Here is a 20422-nt window from a genome sequence, read left to right on the forward strand (position 1 = left end):
GCCGTGAGCTTCATCCTGCCTCTCCGCCCGTCTCTTCCTCTCGCTTCGCTCCTCCTCCAGAGGCTTTGGATCAGCCTTCTCCTTTATTAGCACTCTTCCTGTTTACTTTTCAACTGCCTACCTTCCCTCTTTATGCTACTTAGGAGGCAGAACAATTCAAGGAACCCTGAGGACTAACCATCTCCATCTTCATTCTCTGGCCCAGCCTTACACTGACTGGTATGAGGCTCAGCAGCAAGCCCGAACTCACTGCAGGCCAGAAGCTGGAGCCAGCTGAGCCCTGAAGTCAAGAAAGGGTCCATTTATGGAATCCTTTCAGAGCACAGATCACAGCTGCAGTCTGTTCCCTGATAAAACCCCAGGAGACACTCTTCACTCTCCACCGCAGCCAGGCAAGAGAGGTGCACTCTCGGCCTAGGCCCTTCACAGCAGGTAGAGAAGCTGAAGAAAAGTAAGTTTGAGATTGTGAAAGTGCTGGCATGACAGACCAGATCAAGGGGGTCTTCCTGGAGGAGGGTCCAAGCTGAGTTCTCAGCCATGCTATCAGCAGTAAGCTGAATTCTAGGCAGGACAAGCAGAAAAAAAACATGGAGGCCAGATCCAGCCTCAGTGGAGCCCAAGCAGAGGTCACAGCAGAAGCTCTATGGATGGGAGATGAGGGGATGCCATGGGAGGAGATGAGATGGGGGAGTGTTGAAACCCTACCTCTATTGAGCACACTGCCTCAGAGTTTCAAAGTCCCCAAGAAACTGGCTTCTCCAGCCTCTCCCTTCTTAGGGCCCTCAACAACTCAGATGAGGGATACCCTAAGGTCTGACCTCACCCTCAGCAGAGATGGCTGTCAGGTAGGGATCTTATACTTCTCCCTCTGGGCACTCCTTCCCACAAAGATAATCCTTGCACACTAGTCCAGCTTTCATTGTGGAGTGAGCCCCAGGACAGCCAGGGCTACACAGAGAAATGCTGTCTCAAAAAAGGAAGTAGTCAAGCTGGAGGTGTACTCCAGCTCCAGTGCGTCTCCCCATGGTCACCTCAGACCCTGCTGACTGAGACCTTAATCCCTGGACCCCTCCAAATTTCCCTTTCTGGAATGGCAGGAGATTAAGGTGAGGGCTCCTGGTTGGGGTGCATCAGCACATTGGCTGGAACACTGGAAAGTAAGAGTTCAGTAGGGAGGTCTGTAGATCATTGTACCTGGAAGTTTATCCTGTTCATTTATGTATATGAGTGCTCTGTTGACTATACCAGAAGAGGGCATCAGATCCCTCTATCAGATCCTACCATGTGGTTGCCGAGAATTGAACTCAGGACCTCAGCCAGTGCTCTTAACCACTGAGCCATTTCTCCAGCAACCGCCACCATCCCCCTGTGCCTTTTTTTTTTAATTGTCTTTGAAAAACAAACAAACAAACAAAAAGACTATCTCAGACCTACCAAGTGCTGAAATTATAGGCATGTAACCACAGCAGGTTTATGCAGTACTGGGGCTTGAAGCCAGGGCTTCATAACTGCTAGGTCTGATTGATGGTTAATCTGGGCTGTGGACTAGTTCCTCCTGGGAACCCTGACTAATACATTAGACACGCACTCTACCAACAGCTCAAATTTACTTTGACCAAGGCCCAAGGGGTTGGGGGGAAAGTTGTGTTACTGTAGCAAACAACAGAGACAACCAGTTTACAAAAAAAGAAGGTAAGAATGTACACACATAGTCTTAGCTCATGCAAAGGAGGCTGAGGCAGGATTGTCATGAGTTCAATGCCAGCCTAAGCTACAAAGCAAGATACTTCTCACAAAGTTATTTTGGTTTGCAGTAATCTTTGGAGATTTTGCTCTGTGGTGCTGTTTGATGAGGGGCGCACCACACATGGCAGAGACTCATGGCATAGTAAAATCACTCACTAATGTGAACTGTAGGGGCAAGGAAGAGGCCAGGGTGCCACATCCCCCTCGGAGGCTGTCCTAGTTATGGTTACTATTGCTATAATGAAAGACCATGACCAAAAGCAAGTTGAAGAAAGGGTTTATTCAGCTTACACTTCCACATCACTGTTCATTGAAAGATGTCAGGATGACAGGTGGTGATGGTGCACGCCTTTAATCCTAGCACTCAGGAGGCAGAGGTAGGGGGATCTCTGTGAGTTCGAGACCAGCCTGGTCTGTAAGAGCTAGTTCCAGGACAGGCTCCAAAGCCACAGAGAAACCCTGTCTCAAAAACAAAACAACAACAACAAATCCCAGCACTCAGGAGGCAGTGGCAGGCAGATCTTTGTGAGGTTGAGGCCTGGTCTACAGAGTGAGTTCCAGGACAGCCAGGGCTACACGGAGGAACCCTGTCTCAAAAGACTTGAGGGGGAGCGGGAGCAGAAGAAGGAGGAGGAGGAGGGGAAGTAGTAGTAGTCAGGACAGGAACTCTTAACAGGGCAGAACCTGGAAGCTGATGCAGAGGCCATTGTGTGTGTGGGGGGGGGGAGGCTACTGGGAACTGCTTACTGGCTTGTGCCTCATGGCTTGGTCAACCTACTTTATTATAGAACCCAGGACCCAACCTGCCCAGGGATGGTACCACCCACAATGGGCTGGGCCCTCCCCCCATCAATCACTAAGAAAATACCCTGTGCTGGGCGTTGGTGGCACACACCTTTAATCCCAGCACTAAAGAGGCAGAGACAGGCAGATCTCTGTGAGTTTGAGGCCAGCCTGGTCTACAGTAGAGTGAGCTCCAGGACAGCCAAGGCTACCCAGAGAAACTCCATATCAATTCCTCCCCTTCCCCAAAAAAGGAAAGGAAAATGCCCTACAGCTGGACACACACACACACACACACACACACACACACACACACACACACACGATTCATGGCTGGTATGAAGAGGCAGAATCCAGTAAGAAACCTGCCAGGATTTATAGTTTTGACTCACTTTTACATAGTATCGAAGAAATGAATTCAAGCACCCAAGTGCATTCTGCAGGTAAGTAAAGCTTGGGTCTTTAGGATGTCTTCTGAGTTTAGTATTGAGTCTTGCTGGAGAGCCAGCCAACTCCATAATCCTGCCTTAGCCTCTAGAGTGGTGTTTCTCAACCTGTGGATCATAACCCCTTTGGGTAGAATGACCCTTTCACAGAGGTCACCTGAGACCATTGGAAAACACAGATACTTACATTAGGATTCATAACAGTACCAAAATTACAGTTATGAAGTAGTAATAAAAATAATTTTATGGTTGGGGTCACCACAACATGAGGAAATGTATTAAAAGGTCACAGCATTAGGAAAGTTGAGAACCACTGTTCTAAGAAAAATTATAGATGTGAGACCATACCCAACTACTTATTTAAAACTTAAAACCAAAGCTGGAGACGTAACTCAGTGGTATCAGGCTTATCTTACATATATGACGTCCTACATTTGATCCCCAGAACTGAAAAAACAAAACTATAAAAGATAAAACAGGCTGGTGAGATGACTCAGTGAGTAAAAGCACTTGCTACCAAGCCTGACAACCTGAGTTCAATACCCAGAACCCATAGTGGGAGTAGAGAATAGCTCCCAAGTTGGCCTCTAACCTCTCTACATGAATGCAACTGCGTACGCCTGTCCTAGACATACACAAAAAATAAGTGCAAAAATGAAAAAAAAAAATCCAGGCATGGTGGCACACGTGTCTAACTGCAGCATTCGGGAGGCTGAAGCAAAAGGACAGCTTGAGGAACAGTTCCAGAACTGCCAAGGTAAGATCCAAGAACACACAACACACACACACACACACACACACACACACACACACACACACACACACACACACACACACACTCACACACACACTCGGGAAAAGGGTCGAGCAGAGGGTGATGCTGGAGAGATGGGTCAGAGGTTAAAAGTACTTGCTGGTCTTCCAGAGGTCCTGAATTTGATCTCCAGTCACAAGAGCTCCAGGGGATTTGACACCCTCTTCTGGCCCCTGCAGGCACCTACATACATGTGGCACACACATTCATACACACATCTGAAATGTAAGACTTTCCAGAAGGCTAAGAATCACCCATAGAAACCCATGGCTACCAAGGTCACTGCTCCAAGTGTGCTTCTATCACAGAATATACTTCGTATATCAGAAGTGTAGATCAAGTGTCACTCACATTAGTTTCAGTTGTCAAAACTGAAACTAGAACAATAGCTGATTGGAGACTGAAGGTCCCTACGGAATTAAGGGGATGGGTTGTGTTAGCTCCTTCTGATCCTGCCCTGGGGCTGATCAGTGGTGTTACACATGTTCCCAGGATTACTAATCATTTCTTCTATGGAAAAGTCCACTGAGTGGCAAGATATATCACCAATAAAAGAAGGTTGCAAGGGGTGTTGGAGAGATGACTTAGTGTCTAAGAGCACTGACTGCCCTTCCAGAGGACCCAGGTTCAATTCCCAGCAACCACATGGTGGCTCACAGCTATCTGCAACTCCAGTTCCAGAGAACCTGACGCTCTCACCAGACATACATGCCGGCAAAACACCAATGCACATAAAATAAAAACCAAATTAAAAGGAAAACAACAATGCAGGCTTTTGGGTTGGAGAGATGGCTCAGATGATTAAGAGCACTGACTGTCCTTCCAGAGGACCCAGGTTCAATTCCCAGCACCCACATGGCAGCTCATAAATGTAACTCCAGTTTCAGGGACTCCAACACCTTCACAAAGACATACATGCAGGCAAGACATGAGTGAAATATGAAATATGAATAAATGAAATAAAAATAAAGTATTTAAAAAGGTTGCAGATATTTCAGAGAAGGCAAGCAGCTTTGTGTAGAAATGGGGGGAGGCTTCTTGGCATTGGGAAGATAAGGATGGGAATCCTAGTGGCACTTGCATGGTGCTTTGGGGACAGGCCACCCACCAACCACTCTAAACCTTTGCATGAAAAGGAAGAGAGGTAACACAGAAGAGTACTTGGCAAAATAGGGCGAAGCAGAGAGGTGGGTGATTGGGTGCTTAAGGGTCTGCAGAACCCGGATGGAAGGGAGCTGGGCAGACAAGGATTAGTCGGGGAGTTGTGGTTCTAGCTTCCCATAGATGCTGCCCATCAGTCAGCTTTGTCTCCGCTTGCTGCTGCTGCCTAACACTGGCTGCATGGACCTAGCAGAGAGAGAAGGTGAAGGCAAAATGAAGCTGCAGGAAGAGCTTCCTCAGAGCTCTCCTCTGCCCCAGGTCTTTTGTAGTTCTTACTCCAAAAGGGGCAGAGTGAAGGAGGTAGACAGCACCAGGGAAGCCATTCCCCAGCTTCCCCATCTCTCGGTCCATTTCTTTGTCAAGTTAGTCTAAAGTCTGTCACCTTTTTAGCCACTAAGCATCCACCCTGAACTGGACAGTGAGATGGGGTTGGAAACAAAAGTCCTCTGGCTTCCAGGGTCCCTGCCTCCTGACACCCTCAGCTCCTTTATCCACAGGCCCCTTTCTCCACACTGCCCTCTGAAACCTTCTCTTCTGCCTCATGACTGCTCCGTTCAGCCTTAATCAGGCTGTGCCTGTGCAGTGAGTATGCTCCCAGAGGGAAGTGACACAAAGAAAAAGGAGGGGGACAGAAGGAGGGAATCCCGCTTACATCACTGCTCATTAGCATATGTGACCTCATCAGGAGGCGGGACAATTTCCCCAGGTGTCTGAGGGGGGGCAGAGAACAGGGTGGGGGGGGCAGTATTTAAAGGGAAAAGCTGACAGTGCTGCTGAGTGAGGAACCGGTGCTGTGAGCCGCTGGGCTGCACTCGCACATGCACGCCGGTGCACACGGACCTTGACACCAACATGGACACGGACACAGAAACCACAGCACTTTGTTCTTCCAGCAGCCGCCAGGCCTCCCCACCGGGGACACCCACACCAGGTGAGCGCTAAACGGAGTAGGATGCGGGCTGAAGCCATGGGTGGGGAGCTAAAGCTTTGTGGGAAGGTCAGTGCCAGGGTTCATTGAGAAGGGGGGGAAAATGCAGCCAAGGAGACCCCTGCACTTTTGAGGTCTGGACAGCCAAGGGGGAGGGGGAAAGCTGCCCAGGTGCCCCTCCCCCAACACGCCCAGGGCTTTGCTAGAGAAACTGGTACTTGGCCCCTAGGTTAACCTCATCCCTGATAAGCAGAGCCGGCCAGGAGGGAAGGGGGAAAGAAAGGGGCAGCCCGCAAACCTAGGAATCACCAGCTGAGGGGGCTTCCCTGGGGACCTGTTGTAAGGGTTTCTTCTGGCTCCATCTTTGGCTGCCAGCCAAATATTGATCCTGTGCTATTTATAGCCTGGCTCCATCCCCCTTTGTTGTGTCTGTTGTTGTTCCTCTAGTTACCCCAACCCTGGAATTGTCATCTTCCTCACACACACACTCTCCACCTCTACCTCCCCACAAACACAATATCCTCTCCCACTCACTGGGACAGGCAAAAATCCAGGAGTCGTCTCTCTCACACACAAACATGCGCGGGTGTTGCTCACTACCTGCGGGGACACAGGAAACAGCACACTCCCCTTCTCCAGCCCCCAGACCTGGGAACAAGGCCCCTGGAAAGTTTCTGATTCTGCCAACACCTGCCAACAGCTCTGTTTGAGGACCGAGGTGCAGGAAGCAATAGGAGGGAGGGCCCGTTAGCGGACAGATGAATTGCTTCCCAGTTCCACCTGGTTCAGGGGCCTAGTCTAGGGGTGTGCCTGTGTCAGTGTACGCTGTGAATGGTGTGTGACCCTGTGCACAAGTGCCTGTCCTACACAGCACATATTTTGAACAGGTCGTGGCCAGGATCCTACAAGGGGGAAACCATCATGCTAGCTCCTTGAGGGTTCATCATTTTGGGTTTCTGGGTAATTTTAGTACAAGAGGCTGGACTAATGACTCTCAGTTCTTTTGGGATCATGGTCTTTATCTGCTCTGAAGAAGCAACCTAAACTGACCCCTTGGCAGATACCTAGCTATCACACTATAGCTTCCTTTTCTCTCCCTCTCTAGAAGCAGATACCACGCTTCTGAAACAGAAGCCAGAGAAACTGTTGGCAGAGTTGGACCGGAGTGGGCCACCTCCTGTCCCTGGGGCCCCCAGACGAAGAGGAAGCATGCCTGTACCCTACAAACACCAGCTGCGGCGGGGCCAAGCTGTCGATGAACTTGACTGGCCACCTCAGGCCTCATCCTCTGGCTCCTCTGAGTCCTTGGGCTCAGGGGACGCAGGCTCCACCCAAAAGGATGGCGTCTTTAAGGTCATGCTCCTGGGGGAGAGTGGCGTGGGCAAGAGCACGCTAGCAGGCACTTTTGGAGGTCTCCAGGGAGACAGTGCTCATGAGATGGAGAACTCAGGTATTTGGGGGTGCCCTGTAGAGCTGGAAGTGTTTCTGGTGTGAATAGACATTCGAAGACAGGACCTAAAAGAAATTTCCCCAGTGATTTCTGTGGTAGTCTCCCCAGGGAGGGGTTCCCTGCTGTTGGGAGCTAAGGTGTTCCTGGTTACCAGGTCTCACAAGTGTTGGGGAATCTCCTCATAGGTTTTATTCTCTTTCCCAACAGAGGACACTTATGAGAGACGAATCATGGTGGACAAAGAAGAAGTGACTTTAATTGTTTATGACATTTGGGAACAGGTGAGGACTAAGATGTGGCCCTCGGTGAGCAGGGGAAGGGCAGTCTGGCTGGGGCTGCTGACATTGCCCCCATCCTGGCTCCAGCATGAGCTGGAACATGACTTGGCACTGTCGTATCTCCAGGAGCAAAGGCCCACCTTGGTATGCCTATCATGGCTCATGGCCGTGATAGCCACAGTTTTTTGGGACCTTTGAGCTCAGACAAAAGTTAGAATGTGAATTTGACAAACTCTTCAGCATGGAGTCAGGGTAGAAACACAGAAACTGACCCATTTGTAAATTCTTCAGCCTGGAAGTCTGATGTAAAGGAGAATGTGGGGGCTTCTGAATACTTGATCATGTTACTGTGTAGGAAGAACAGGCTAAGTTCTGTTACTTTTAAGTTTTCTAGCTCTTTATTTGGGGGAACAGGGTCTCACAGTGTAGCCCACACTAGACTGGATCGAACAACTCTCTTCTTGCCTCAGCCTGCTGTGTGGGGGATAACAGGTTTACAACATGCTGGGAACCGAACTCGAGACTTTGTGCACACTAGGCAAGCACTTTACCAGTTGTGCCATATCGCAAGCCTCCACATATTCCTTAATAACAATCTTTTCTAAATCAAGAGCTTAAGCCTAAGAAAGTAGACCGTTAGCCTACTATGAGATCCTATTTCCCTAGTTCTCCCACGTGGGACTCACATCACTAACTTCTCCATCCTCCACAAGGCCCCTGGGTATCAAAATTCTGCCATTAACTAGCCCTGCGTTCTAAGCAAGTGGCCTGTCTCACATTCGGATCCCTCTTCGCTGAGACGCAGGTTCCAGTCTCTATGCCTAGCATCTTATGCTCTAGCATCTTATGGCTCTCTGCTCCTCTGCAGGGGGATGCAGGAGGATGGCTGCAGGACCACTGCCTTCAGACGGGGGATGCCTTTCTCATCGTCTTCTCAGTCACGGATCGACGAAGCTTCTCCAAAGTTCCTGAAACCCTTCTTCGGCTCCGGGCTGGAAGGCCCCACCACGACCTACCTGTCATCCTTGTTGGAAACAAGAGTGACCTAGCCCGCTCCCGGGAGGTATCACTGGAGGGTGTGTATCCTGAACCCATTGTGTACTTGAAATCTCAAGAGATGACTTTCCAGGCCCTTCCTCCCCGGGAGGCCTTTTACTCCTCCCTGGTGTACGATCGCATGCATTTAGTCCCTGGGTTAGGGAACAGCCCCACTACCCAGCCGCTGGGGTCCTTCACTAGCCCTCATTGCTCCTGCTAGGTGTCCTCCCTTTTCGCACCTCTGTCGTAGGGAGTTGGGATTCGGTGGTCCCACCCCTATCTCCCGCCCCACCTGTGCAGGCCCACCCTAGCCACGGGCAAAGCTGCCCATCGGGCAGGCGGGCGGGCGCCTGAGCCGCTTCCTTCCTGCAGAGGGTCGCCACCTGGCCGGGACGCTGAGCTGCAAGCACATCGAGACGTCGGCCGCACTGCACCACAACACTCGTGAGCTCTTCGAGGGCGCCGTGCGCCAGATCCGGCTGCGGCGGGGCCGGGCCCGTGCCGGGGGCCAGAGACCCGAGCCTGGCAGCCCCGACGGCCCCGCGCCGCCCACGCGCCGCGAGAGCCTCACCAAGAAGGCCAAACGCTTCCTCGCCAACCTGGTGCCGCGCAACGCCAAGTTCTTCAAGCAACGCTCCAGGTCGTGCCACGACCTTTCCGTGCTCTGAGCCGCGGTCGCCATGGCCACTGCCGTCGCCATGGTCACCGTGCCCTCCGCTCGCCCCCTCGCCCTACTCCTGTCCGTCTAGGAAACCAAAAATTCCCAGGATGCCCTGGTGTGAGCGGGAGGCGGGGCCGGGTGGCTGGTCTGTCCACCGCCTCCACGCCGGGTCTGAACTGCTGACCACCTACAGCGCCTCAAGACCTGCGAGTCAGGGAAGAAATCCGTGCTGCAAGGTATTTTTTATTATCATTAACTCACAAGAGACCACCTCTCCTGGCAAGAGACTCCAAAAACACTGGAACCGGAAAAGTGCTTTGTAGCCTCCTGGATGGAGTTGACCTCCTTGGTATTCTGAACATGCCTTACCTTTAAGCAAGTTTTAAAGGTAAAAACCCAGAGATGACTCTTCCAGAGATAACTGAAAATGTTCTCTGATCCGCCGCCCAGGCCCACTTGGCCCTTAAGAAGTTCTTAAAGGAAAGGGCCTGGAAGTTATTCTTGAGATTGGACTCTGACTTACCATTCTACTATGGCACGCTCCCTCCCTTTAAGGTTATTGAAGTTAAGGTGTGGGCAGACTCTCTGCCTTTTAGATGTCCTAAAGTAGAGCTGAGTGCTGGCAACCCCTTTGGCCAGGGCCTAGGAGGCACCAGCAAGGGACCCTCCTTTCCCCTTCCAATAAAATTTTTTTTCTATTCACTATGTTCATCTTGGCTTTCTGTTCTGGTAGTTCCAGAGAAAGAGTTGTGAGGGAAAGCTCCTGTTACAGGCAGGAAAACTCGGGGGGGGGGCTGAGACATCATTAGGAAAGACCCACAACTGACTTGGCCCTGGGGCAAGCCCTCAACAATGAGACAGCAGGTCTGGAGAGAAACACTCAGTGATACCAGAGTCCTAGGCTTCAGTTCTGGGTCCCAACTTTTGTCCTACTTTATCCTACAGGGAGCAGCTGGGGCGGCCACCTTTAGCTCCAGAGTCACCCAGCTTTGACTTGGGTTGGCTCAAGGTGGAGATTATGTCCCTCAGGGATGCCCATTAGCTGGAGCAGGTTAGGGTGGGCTTGTGCCTTCCCTGGCAGGGCCCCACAGCTCCAGCTGTCACCTGCAAAGCCCGTGTGAGAACTGAAGCTGTCACTGCCTCCTCTGGGGACACCCACGCCTGCTGCTGCCAGAGCCATGAGTTTGAACAAAGAGAGCAGAGGCAGCAGCTCTCCTCACCTCTAGACATTTAGTTCAGCTACCTGAATGCTGGCAAGCCAGGCCCCCAACCCACCATATGCAGCATGCTAGAACCTGGGAGAATGAGGGGCTTCCTAAGTAAATCCTTGTAGCTAAGGAGCAGGGCAGCCCAGCAGAGGGTGAGGTGAGAATGCAAATGACAGAATTATCCTTAGGAAGAGATTATTTGTTAATTCTTTAGAGACCTTATAAGGGGTTGCTGTCTGTTTTACAGTGGAAGAACCCATTCCAGCAGCTTGTCCAGTAAATAGCAAGGCGGGGGCTCCACCCTTTAGCTGCTCTGGTTCTACACAGATGGGATAGAAGGACAGGGAGAGGCCGAGCCACGTAGTGGCCGTACTGAAAATCGGGGGTATCACCTGGCTATAGCCGTAGTGCAATAAGAACTCTGGAGTTCAGATTTTAAACTGCAGGAAAACACACAGGGCCAAAAAGGGACCAGATGGTTGTGCATTTGGGTTGAAACCTCAGGGACATGAAGAGGAGGGTAAGAGATGAGCACAGGAAAGATTTGGAGCCCGACCACAAAGGACCTTAAATGTCAGCAAAGAGCTTGTGCCTAACTGCAGGAAGTGAGTCACTGAAGGTCTTTGCATGTGTAACATATTAGCAATGGCCCTTGGAGAGTTGTGCACGGACTGGGAGGGCAGTGAGTGGTGAGAACTGTGGAACTGACTTCAGGGCTAGAAACAGTGATGCCCATGGAGGTAATCTGGGCCACCCTAGGCGCTGGCAGTAGCAAAGCACAAGCATGGGGTGGCAGGCCACACATTATGGGACTTAGTCCAGCTCTCAGGAGACTGAGCAGGAGGGTAATAAGAGGATCATATGAGTTTAAACCAAGCCCGAGCCACACAGAGCCAAAGACTGTCTAGTATCCCAACCTTCCTCCTCTACCTCCAAGGATTTCAATGACAGATGTCAACTACCATGCCTGGCTTTATTGGGCACTGTGGATTGAACCTAAGGCTTCATGCATACTAGGAAAACATTCTCTCAACTACATTCCCAGCCTTGGTTTATTTTTTACTTTTTAAAAATTGGAACTGGAGAAATGGCTCAGTAGTTAAGAGTACCAGCTGCTCTCCCAAAGGACCCAGGTTCAGTTCCCAACACCCACATGGCAGCAGCTCACAGCCGCCTGTAACTTCAGTTCCAAGGAATTTGACACCCTCGCCTGATCTCTGTGGGGACCAGGTATGTAAGTGGTATGGTACATACATACATGCAGGCCAAACACTTATACACACAAAATAATAAACTAATAAAATGTATTATTTCATTTACTTGTGTACTGGGGTATAAGCAAACCATGGCATGCATGTGGTGAACAGCTTGTAGGAGCTGGTTTTCTCCTTCCACCATAAGGGTCCTGGGGATTGAACACAGCCTATCAGGCTGTGGCATGTGCCTTTATTCACTGAGCTATCTCAGCAGATCCTAGTCTTGTTTTGAGACAGGGTCTCCCACTGCACCCCAGGCTTCCCTGTACTTCCAGAAATCCTCTTGTCTCAGCCTCATGGAACAACAAGTATAAACTACCACATCTAGTTTTGAATTTTTTAAAAAAATATTTTATTCTTGGGGCTGGAGAGAGGGCTCAGAGGTTAAGAGCACTAGCAGCTCTTCTAGAGGTCCTCAGTTCAATTTCCAGCAACCACATGATGGCTCACAACCATCTATAATGACATCTGGTGCTCTCTTCTGGTGTACAGGCATACATGCAGATAGAACACTGTATACATAATAGATAAATAAAAATTTAAAAAAATATTTTATTCTTATTTTCTGTGAATGGGTGTTTTGCCCAAATGTATGTCAGTACTTTGTGTGCATGCAATGCCTGTGGAGTCCACAAGAGGGCACTGGATGCCCTGGAGCTGGAGTTAGACAGTTACCAGCCACCGTGTGGGTGCTACGGACAGCACCAAGGTCCTCTGCAAGAGCCGCCAGTGCTCTTAATTGCTGAGCTGCCTCACCAAACCCCTGGCTTTAATCCCAGCCTTCAGGAGGCAGAGGCAGATGGATCTCTGTAAGCTTGAGGCTAGCCTGGTCTACAGAGTGAATTCCAGGTCAGTTAGGGCTACATAGTAAGACCCTGTCTCAAGAATAAACAAATAAAGCCAGGCGGTGGTGGCACATGCCTTTGATGCCAGCACCTGGGAGGCAGAAGTAGGTGGATCTCTGTGATTTCAAGGCCAGCCTGGTCTACAGAGCGAGTTCCGGGACAGCAGGGGCTACACAGAGAGACCCTGTCTCAGAAAAAAAAAAAAAAAAAAAAAAAAAAAAAAAAAGGATAAGGAACAACAAAGGTCCAGTATCATGAGATCTTCAAGCATGAATATTGCATATTGAAAGTGATGGCAGGACCTCCCCCAGGAGGAGAGCCACATAACACAAACCTCCCTCCAACTCAGCCAGTCCCATCAGCCAGACCCATCTGTGTGTTCCCTCCAGACGCCTACGAGAAAGAGCTCAGAACAGACAGAAGCTAAAGCCAAGCTTCCACCAGCCTTGGGAGAGGTAAGGTCTTCTCTCAGAGCCCAGCCATTTTCCCTCTGCCCAACACAAAGTAGAGCTGTTGGCCTGGATAGAGATGCTGTCAGCAACTAGTCTTGGGGCCCAAGTTGCCTGTGGCGGAGTCAGATGCCCTCAGAGCTCTTAACCACGGTAGTTAGGTCTTGAAGTCCATGTTCCCCCACTATCTCCTACCATCCGTGTAGCTCTGTCCACAAGGCTTCCTCAGTGTCCAGACCTTGTGTGCTTCCCTTTGACTGGCCAAAGAAAGAGGGCGATTCTTTTCCATTTCAGCCTTTTGCTACAGTTGTGACATGCGGCTCTGAAGAGGGGCTCTCCTTTCTGAAAGGGTGCTAGCATTGTGGGGAGAAGTCCTCTGGGAATCCCAGGAAGCCCACACATCTTCTTTGTTAATCTAGCAGTTTCAGTCCACACCAATCTAAAGTATATTTTTCTGAGAATTTAATGTTTCAGCCACAAATGTTTGAAGACATTTTGTTCCCCTCGTGTAGTAAGCACATGCAATACACCATGCACTACGCTAGGAAGGCAGACACATGCAAGACACAATCTCAGGGCCTCAAGGAGCTCTCAGTTACAGCTGGAAACTTGGGCAAGATGCCGACAGTGCTAAAAGAGGTCAAAAGCTGCAGCCGCTACAACACACTCCTGTGAGCTATGTTTTGTGCTCTAGGTATTCTAGAATTAGGAACTGGACCTAAAAGGATATGCAGGATTGGGTCTACATACTGAGTGCCAGGACAACTAGGGCTACATAGTGAGACCCTGTCTCAAACACTCACACACAGAAACACATACACAGACACACAGACAGACAGACAGACAGACAGACAGACAGACACACACACACACACACACACACACACACACACACACACACACACACACACGACTGGCAAAAGAAAGAAAAACATTCATTGTAAAATATAAGAGTGCCAGGCATGGTGGCTCACACCTTTAATGCCAGCACACAGAAAGCAGAGGCAGACAGATCTCTGTGATTTCGAGGTCAACCTGGTCTATATAGTAAGTTCCAGGACAGTCAGGGCTACGCAGAGAAACCCTGTCTAGGAAAAACACAACACAAGAGAGTGCATGGAGGAGCTCACTTCGTCCCTGTGTAGAATGCAATAAAATCGGGGTAGATGGTGATGCTGGGCTGTCCAGAAGTCTAAGAAGCAGACAGGGGCAGCCTCCTTCCCAATCCTGTGGTCCTGGCTCACTGATGGAGACGCCCAAGGTCCTGCCCATCTATTTGACTGTTTTTCTTTTGAACACAGGGTCTGAGACATGCTAGGCAAGCACTCTGCCACAAATCTGGACTTCCCTTTTTGTTACAAAGAAAAAAAACTGTAAATAATAAAGTTTTGTTGCTGTTGTTGTTTTTGGTTTTTCAAGACAGGGTTTCTCTGTGTAGCTTTGGAGCCTGTCCTGGAACTCTCTCTGTAGACCAGGCTGGCCTCAAACTCAAAGAGATCCACCTGCCTCTGCCTCCTGAATGCTGGGATTGAAGACATGCGCCACCAATGCCCAGCTTAAAGTTTATTTTTATTACATTTATTTACATGTCTGTGGCTGTGTGTATGTATGCATACAAAAATGCATGGCACACATGTGGAGGCCAGAGGATAACTTGTGGGAATCTGTTTTCTCTGTCTACCACATGTTTCCCTAGGATGGCACTCAGTTCATCAGGCTTGGTAGCAAATACCTTACCTGCTGGGCCACCTGGCTGCCCCGTATGTGTTGTCTTCATTTCTAAATTTTTATTTTTAATTTTCCAAAAAGAAATTTAGACTGGCTCCACCTCAGTTGCCCAGGCTGGCCTTTCACTCACCTTGTAGCCCAGGCAAACTCTGACTTAGCAAACATTCTGACTCATACTTCACTCCCTGGAATTATGGGCCTATACCATCAGCCTGACTTCATGCACTTGAATACAGATGTCCAGCAGCCATAGCTGGCTGGCTTTGTAAAACTCAAGCTTTGAATATGAATTCAGTTTAGTCTTGCAGGCTTTTCAGTTAGCCCTCAGGATGCCACCCTCTTTACGTTTCTGAACTTTATCTATATCACTGTTATGAAATGAAGATGGTAAGGGACCTATTGGAAGGGAAGTCATGAGGAATAAAAACAAGGACAGCTGGGAGGCTGGAGTGGGGAGGAATGAGGCAGAGGCAGGTAGATCTGTGGGATTTCCTGGCCTGCCAGCCTTATTGGTGAGCTCCAGGCCAGTGAACAGCCCTGCTCAAAGGTCAAGATGGGAGGCCCCTGAGAAGCAACAACTGAGGTTGACCTTTGGCATGCACATATGGACACACACACACACACACACACACACACACACACACACACACACACACACACGACTAGGGATGTAATCCACCCCAGCACTGGGAGAATTAAAAAAATAAAAATAAGAAGCCAAGTAAAAAAGCAAAGATCTTTAAACACAAAGTATAGTACTACTCTGGAGATACAAATGAGCTTCCCAGCACACCCTCCTGTGGGATGCACAGGCAAACGCAGTCCTGGGGTTGGTGGCTTGGGGAAGTTTTAGGGAAAAGGCTAAATTCTGTTTCGTGTTGTAAATCAGAGCTTGTCTTTAGACAGGATTTCTCTGTGTATCCCTGGCAGTCCTAGAACTCACTCTGTAGACCAGGTTGGCCTCCAACTCACAAAGATCCTCTTGCTTCTGTCTCCTGAATATTGGGATAAAAGGCATGCGCCACCACTGCCCAGGGACCTGACCTGTGCTGACTTAAAATACTTACTAGGCTGGGCAGTGGTGGTACATGCCTTTAATCCCAGCACTTGAGAGGCAGAAGTAGGAGGATCTCTTGAGTTGGAGACCAACCTGATCTACAGAGTCAGTTCCAGGACAGCCAAGACTATTACACAGAGAAACCCTGTAACCCTGTCTCAAAAAAAAAAAAAAAAAAAAACAAGCAAACAAACACATACCTATTAGAAAGAAATTTGCCAGGTGAGAACCAGACTCTGGGAACCCACAAGCAGGTGCTGTATGTTTGTGGAAGGTGCACAGGCTACTGGAAAAGGGCTGTAACAGTCTTTCTACCTTCAAGACCAACCAAAGCACAGACACTAGATAGATACCTAGGTGGGGCTCACCGTGAGTTTTCAAAGCCATCTTCGTTGTGATCTGCCTGTACAGAGCTTCAGGCATAGAATGGTCAGGTAGGTGTGATTGTTTTCCCATTAATTAGGCTAGCTGGACACATACAGGACTTGAGACTTTAACTAGGAACTCATTAATTGCATTATTTCCCACTCACCCTTCTCCCCATATATTTTTTAAAAGATTTTATTTATTATGTATACAGCATTCTGCTTCCGTGTATATCTGCACACCAGAAGAGGGCACCAGATCTCATTACGGATGGTTGTAAGCCACCATGTGGTTGCTGGGAATTGAACTCAGGACCTCTGGAAGTGCAGTCAGTGCTCTTAACCTCTGAGCCATATCTCCAGCCCCTCCCCTTGTATTTTGAGTATTTTCTGGAGTGAGAATGAGGTTCAGTGGGCCATCAACTGAGTCGGCATCCAGAGGCGTGGGAATGATGACAGTAACAGACTATCAAGTTCTAAAGTCTTTGTGCTTAGCATCTCACTTCGTTCTCGGGACACATTTAGGAAATAGGCACTCCATAATTCCCTTTTACAGATGGGCAATCTGAGGCAAATGAAAGATTTGAGCATAGTCAGAGACTGGGGATAGAGGAGGAACCTGAAACACGTAGTTCGTGTGCCTGCAGAATGGCCCTGTAGTCAACAAGAACTGACTTCTTCAGTGTAAGGTTGAAGAGGAGTCTAAACTCCAGCACCCTTTATTCTAAACAACCAGGCTTCCGAATGCTTAAGCACCGCCCGGGACATATCCTTTCTAGAACACTGGCAAACATTTGACAAGTGTCTGATTTCCAAGGTCATGCTTTCCCCTTTCTAAGCCCAGTGCTGACTGGCTCCTTTCCAGTCCTCATCCATCTACCCATTGCTCTAAAAACAAAAGTGCCTAATGGCTCTGCAGTAACTTCAGCCAACTGCTCAGGGCTCTTGAGTACAGATCATCTGGAACAGACAGCTGAGCACCCAACTTTAAAAGTGGTTTTGGAGCCTGCCATGCTAGCGCACGTATTTAAACCCAGCACTCAGGAGACAGAGGCAGGTGGATCTCTGAGTTCAAGGCCAGCCTGGTCTACAGAGTGAGTTCCAGAACAGCCAGGGATACACAGAGAAACCCTGACTCTAAAAACAAAACAAACAACAACAACATAGTGGTCTTGGAGCAGAGCTTCCCTCACTTCTGCTCTCCCCCATGATGTAAGTCGGTCATCAGCTTTGCCTCACATCTTTACAGGGATCTCAGTCAGGCAAAGCCTCAAAAGCAAGTCAGGTCTGGATGCTGGGTCCAAACGCTGCAAGCAAAGAGAAAGGAAGACCGAAACTAGAAGATTCAGACACACAACTCAGACCAAAATCCCTTCTTGTACCCAGCTCATCCAGCAAGTGCCTTCACCTGGTTGCTATGGAAATATCAGTCTCTGGTGGATGGCAAGCAGCACTTCACAAGTATCACAAGCTACCATGGTAACACCAAAAACAGTAGAGATGTATCATCTCTCCTGAAGGAGAAAGGAATGGATGGGATGATGCTTCTGGGGGGAAACTAAACTAGAAGAGAGTTTTTGGAAAGCCTGCCTCTGACTCTGAGTGGGCATTAGTTCAATAAACATATCCTATGTGTATAGCAAAAGACATAATGAAAAAGATGTGTATAGCTTCACCAGACTAAAAATACTGAAGAATAATTTGCAAAGAACTGTAAATGCAGAATGAGCCATGTACTCACACCTGTAACCCCAACAGTCAGAGGCCGAGGTGGAACTCCTGCTGAATATTCAGGGCCAGCCTGGGCTACCATAAAACCATACCTCAAAAATCCAAAACCATCCAGTGAGCCAGCTCAGTGGATGAAATCACTTGCCACTATGCCTGACAACCAGAGTTTGATGCCCAGGACTGACATAGTGGAAAGAAAGAACTAACTCCCACAAGTCATCTTCTGATCCCACATGTGTTCTCCACCCCCTCAACACAAACACACAGACACAGACACACACAAACACACAGACACAGACACAGACACACACACACACACACACACACACACACACACAAAACTATTGACTGCCATTTTAGTTCCATGTTCAGTGAGAGACTTTATCTCTATGGAATAAGGCATAAGGTGATAGAACAGGACACTGAGCCATCCTCTAGTCTCCACACACATGCACAGACTTGCACAGCCACTTGAACACACACACACACACACACAGAGAGAGAGAGAGAGAGAGAGAGAGAGAGTCAACCAAGAACAGTGGATGTAGATAAAAGTGGCACTTGCCTGGTAACTCCAAGGCTTCCACTTATTGATGGACAAGTGCGAATGAATAGTTAGAGGATCGTTTGTTTGTTTGTTTTTCTAGGCAGGGTTTCTCTGTGTAGCAGCCCTGGCTGTCCTGGAACTAGCTCTGTAGACCAGGTTGGTCTCAAACTCAAGAGATCCACCTGCTTCTGCCTCCTGAGTGTTGGGATTAAAGGTATGTGCCACCACTGCCTGGCTAGTTAGAGGATCATGAAGCCACACCAATTATATTGGAATCAAGTTTGCCAACAGATTGTGGGGCAAGTCTCTGTCTAGTCTCTCTCTCTCTCTCTCTCTCTCTATATATATATATATATATATATATATATATATATGCATCACTGTATCACTGGTGAAGTTTTTATTAAATCCACAGAATTTTTAAAAGTTAATCTCTTCACACCTGTTACCTTGTTTACAATGTAGAAGAGACAATTTACTTTAATCAGTTGTAAAGATTAAGTGAATAAACACAGTAGTTAGAATTATTCTGTTAGTAGTGCAAGATGGCACACAACTTTAATCCCAACAGCTCTTGGGAAGAGAGGCAAGTGAATCTCTGTAGTTTGAGGCTAGCCTGGTACACAGTGAATTCTAGGACAGCCATGACTACATAATGAGACCCTGACTCAAAACAAACAAAATATACAGCAAGCTGCAAGGCAAACAACTGTAAACTCAGCATTTGGGATACTAATACATGTTAATTGCAGCAAGTGAAGCCAGCCTGGGCTACACAGTGAGTTCTGTGCAAACTTTGCACTACAGTGTGAGGCCCTGTCTACACAGGCATGCACGAGTGTGAACACACACACACACACACACACACACACACACACACACACAGTAGAAGCCTGGCCTAGTGAACCATTGTAATCCCAGAACTCAAGAGGCCGAAGAGACGACTCAGCAGTTATGAGCACTGGCTACTCTTACAGAGGACCTGAGTTTGGTTCCCAGCATCTACATGGTGTCTCATAACCATCTTTAATGCAGGTCCAGAGGATCCAATTCCCTCTTTTGGCTTCTTCAGGCATCAGGTTCACACATTGTGCAAAGCGCCCACACATATAAAATGAGAGAATTTTACAAGAGGCTGAAGCAGGACTGCTCTGAGTTTGAGGCCAGCCAAGCTACATAGCAAAATTTTGTTTCAAATGAAAGAACATAGCTTTTTAGAGATTTATCAGAGATTTATCGTGTGTGTGTGTGTGTGTGTGTGTGTGTGTGTGTGTGTGTGTGTGTGTGTGTGAATGTTACCTGTGTTTGGGTATCCTAGGAGGTCAAAAAGACCTCCTCAGAGCCCCTGGATTTGGAGTTACAGGCGGTTGTAAGCTATTCAACATGGTGCTAGGCATCAAAGTGCTGCCCGGAAGAACAGAAAGTGCTCTTCACCCCTGAGCCAGCCCTCCAGCTCCAGAACACAGCAAATCAAAGAATGGTATTGTCATTGCCTTAGAGGAGACACACACAGACTATGAAACTGCCCTGGTTAGTTTTGCCAGCAACTTTACACACCTAGGAAGAGGAAACCTCAACCGAAGAATTGCCTGGCTCAGACTGGCCTCTAGTTACATCAGTGAAGAGTTTTCTCAATTGCTAATTTATGCAGGAGGGCCCAGCCCACTGTAGGTGGTGTCATCCCTAGCTAGGCAAGTCAGCCTGGGCTATAGAAGAGAGGTAGATGAGCAAACCAGGGAAGCAAGCCAGTAAGCCTTCCGTCTATGGTTTCTGTTTCAAGTGCCTGCCTTGTCTCCCCTCGATGGTAGACGACATCATTGATGAAATAGGACCTTCCCTCCCTAAGTTGCTTGTGGATAGTGTTTAATCAAAACAATAGTGAACCCTCCTACAACAGAGCCCCAGGCCAAGTGAGAAGCCTACTTAGAACG

At 48.7% G+C, this 20422-nt stretch overlaps 1 protein-coding gene across 1 annotated transcript; it reads left to right on the forward strand.

The window, feature by feature from the left end:
• Nucleotides 1–5710: 5710 nt before the first annotated feature.
• Nucleotides 5711–10007, forward strand: Rem2 (RRAD and GEM like GTPase 2). Its single transcript, XM_027390645.2, has 5 exons — nucleotides 5711–5881; nucleotides 6984–7328; nucleotides 7536–7609; nucleotides 8475–8682; nucleotides 9017–10007. The coding sequence occupies exons 1-5, from the start codon at nucleotides 5803–5805 to the stop codon at nucleotides 9310–9312; spliced, it is 1002 nt and encodes a 333-aa protein (XP_027246446.1). The 5' UTR covers nucleotides 5711–5802; the 3' UTR covers nucleotides 9313–10007.
• Nucleotides 10008–20422: the final 10415 nt, after the last annotated feature.

This window comes from Cricetulus griseus, assembly GCF_003668045.3.
Source record: "Cricetulus griseus strain 17A/GY chromosome 1 unlocalized genomic scaffold, alternate assembly CriGri-PICRH-1.0 chr1_1, whole genome shotgun sequence".
Lineage (NCBI taxonomy): Eukaryota > Metazoa > Chordata > Mammalia > Rodentia > Cricetidae > Cricetulus > Cricetulus griseus.

Coding starts and splice junctions, on each gene's coding strand:
- Rem2 (XM_027390645.2), top strand. CDS start 5,803: ATGGACACGGACACAGAAACCACAGCACTTTGTTCTTCCAGCAGCCGC. Junction 7,329..7,535: donor TCATGAGATGGAGAACTCAG/GTATTTGGGGGT, acceptor CTTTCCCAACAG/AGGACACTTATGAGAGACGA. Junction 8,683..9,016: donor CCGGGAGGTATCACTGGAGG/GTGTGTATCCTG, acceptor TCCTTCCTGCAG/AGGGTCGCCACCTGGCCGGG.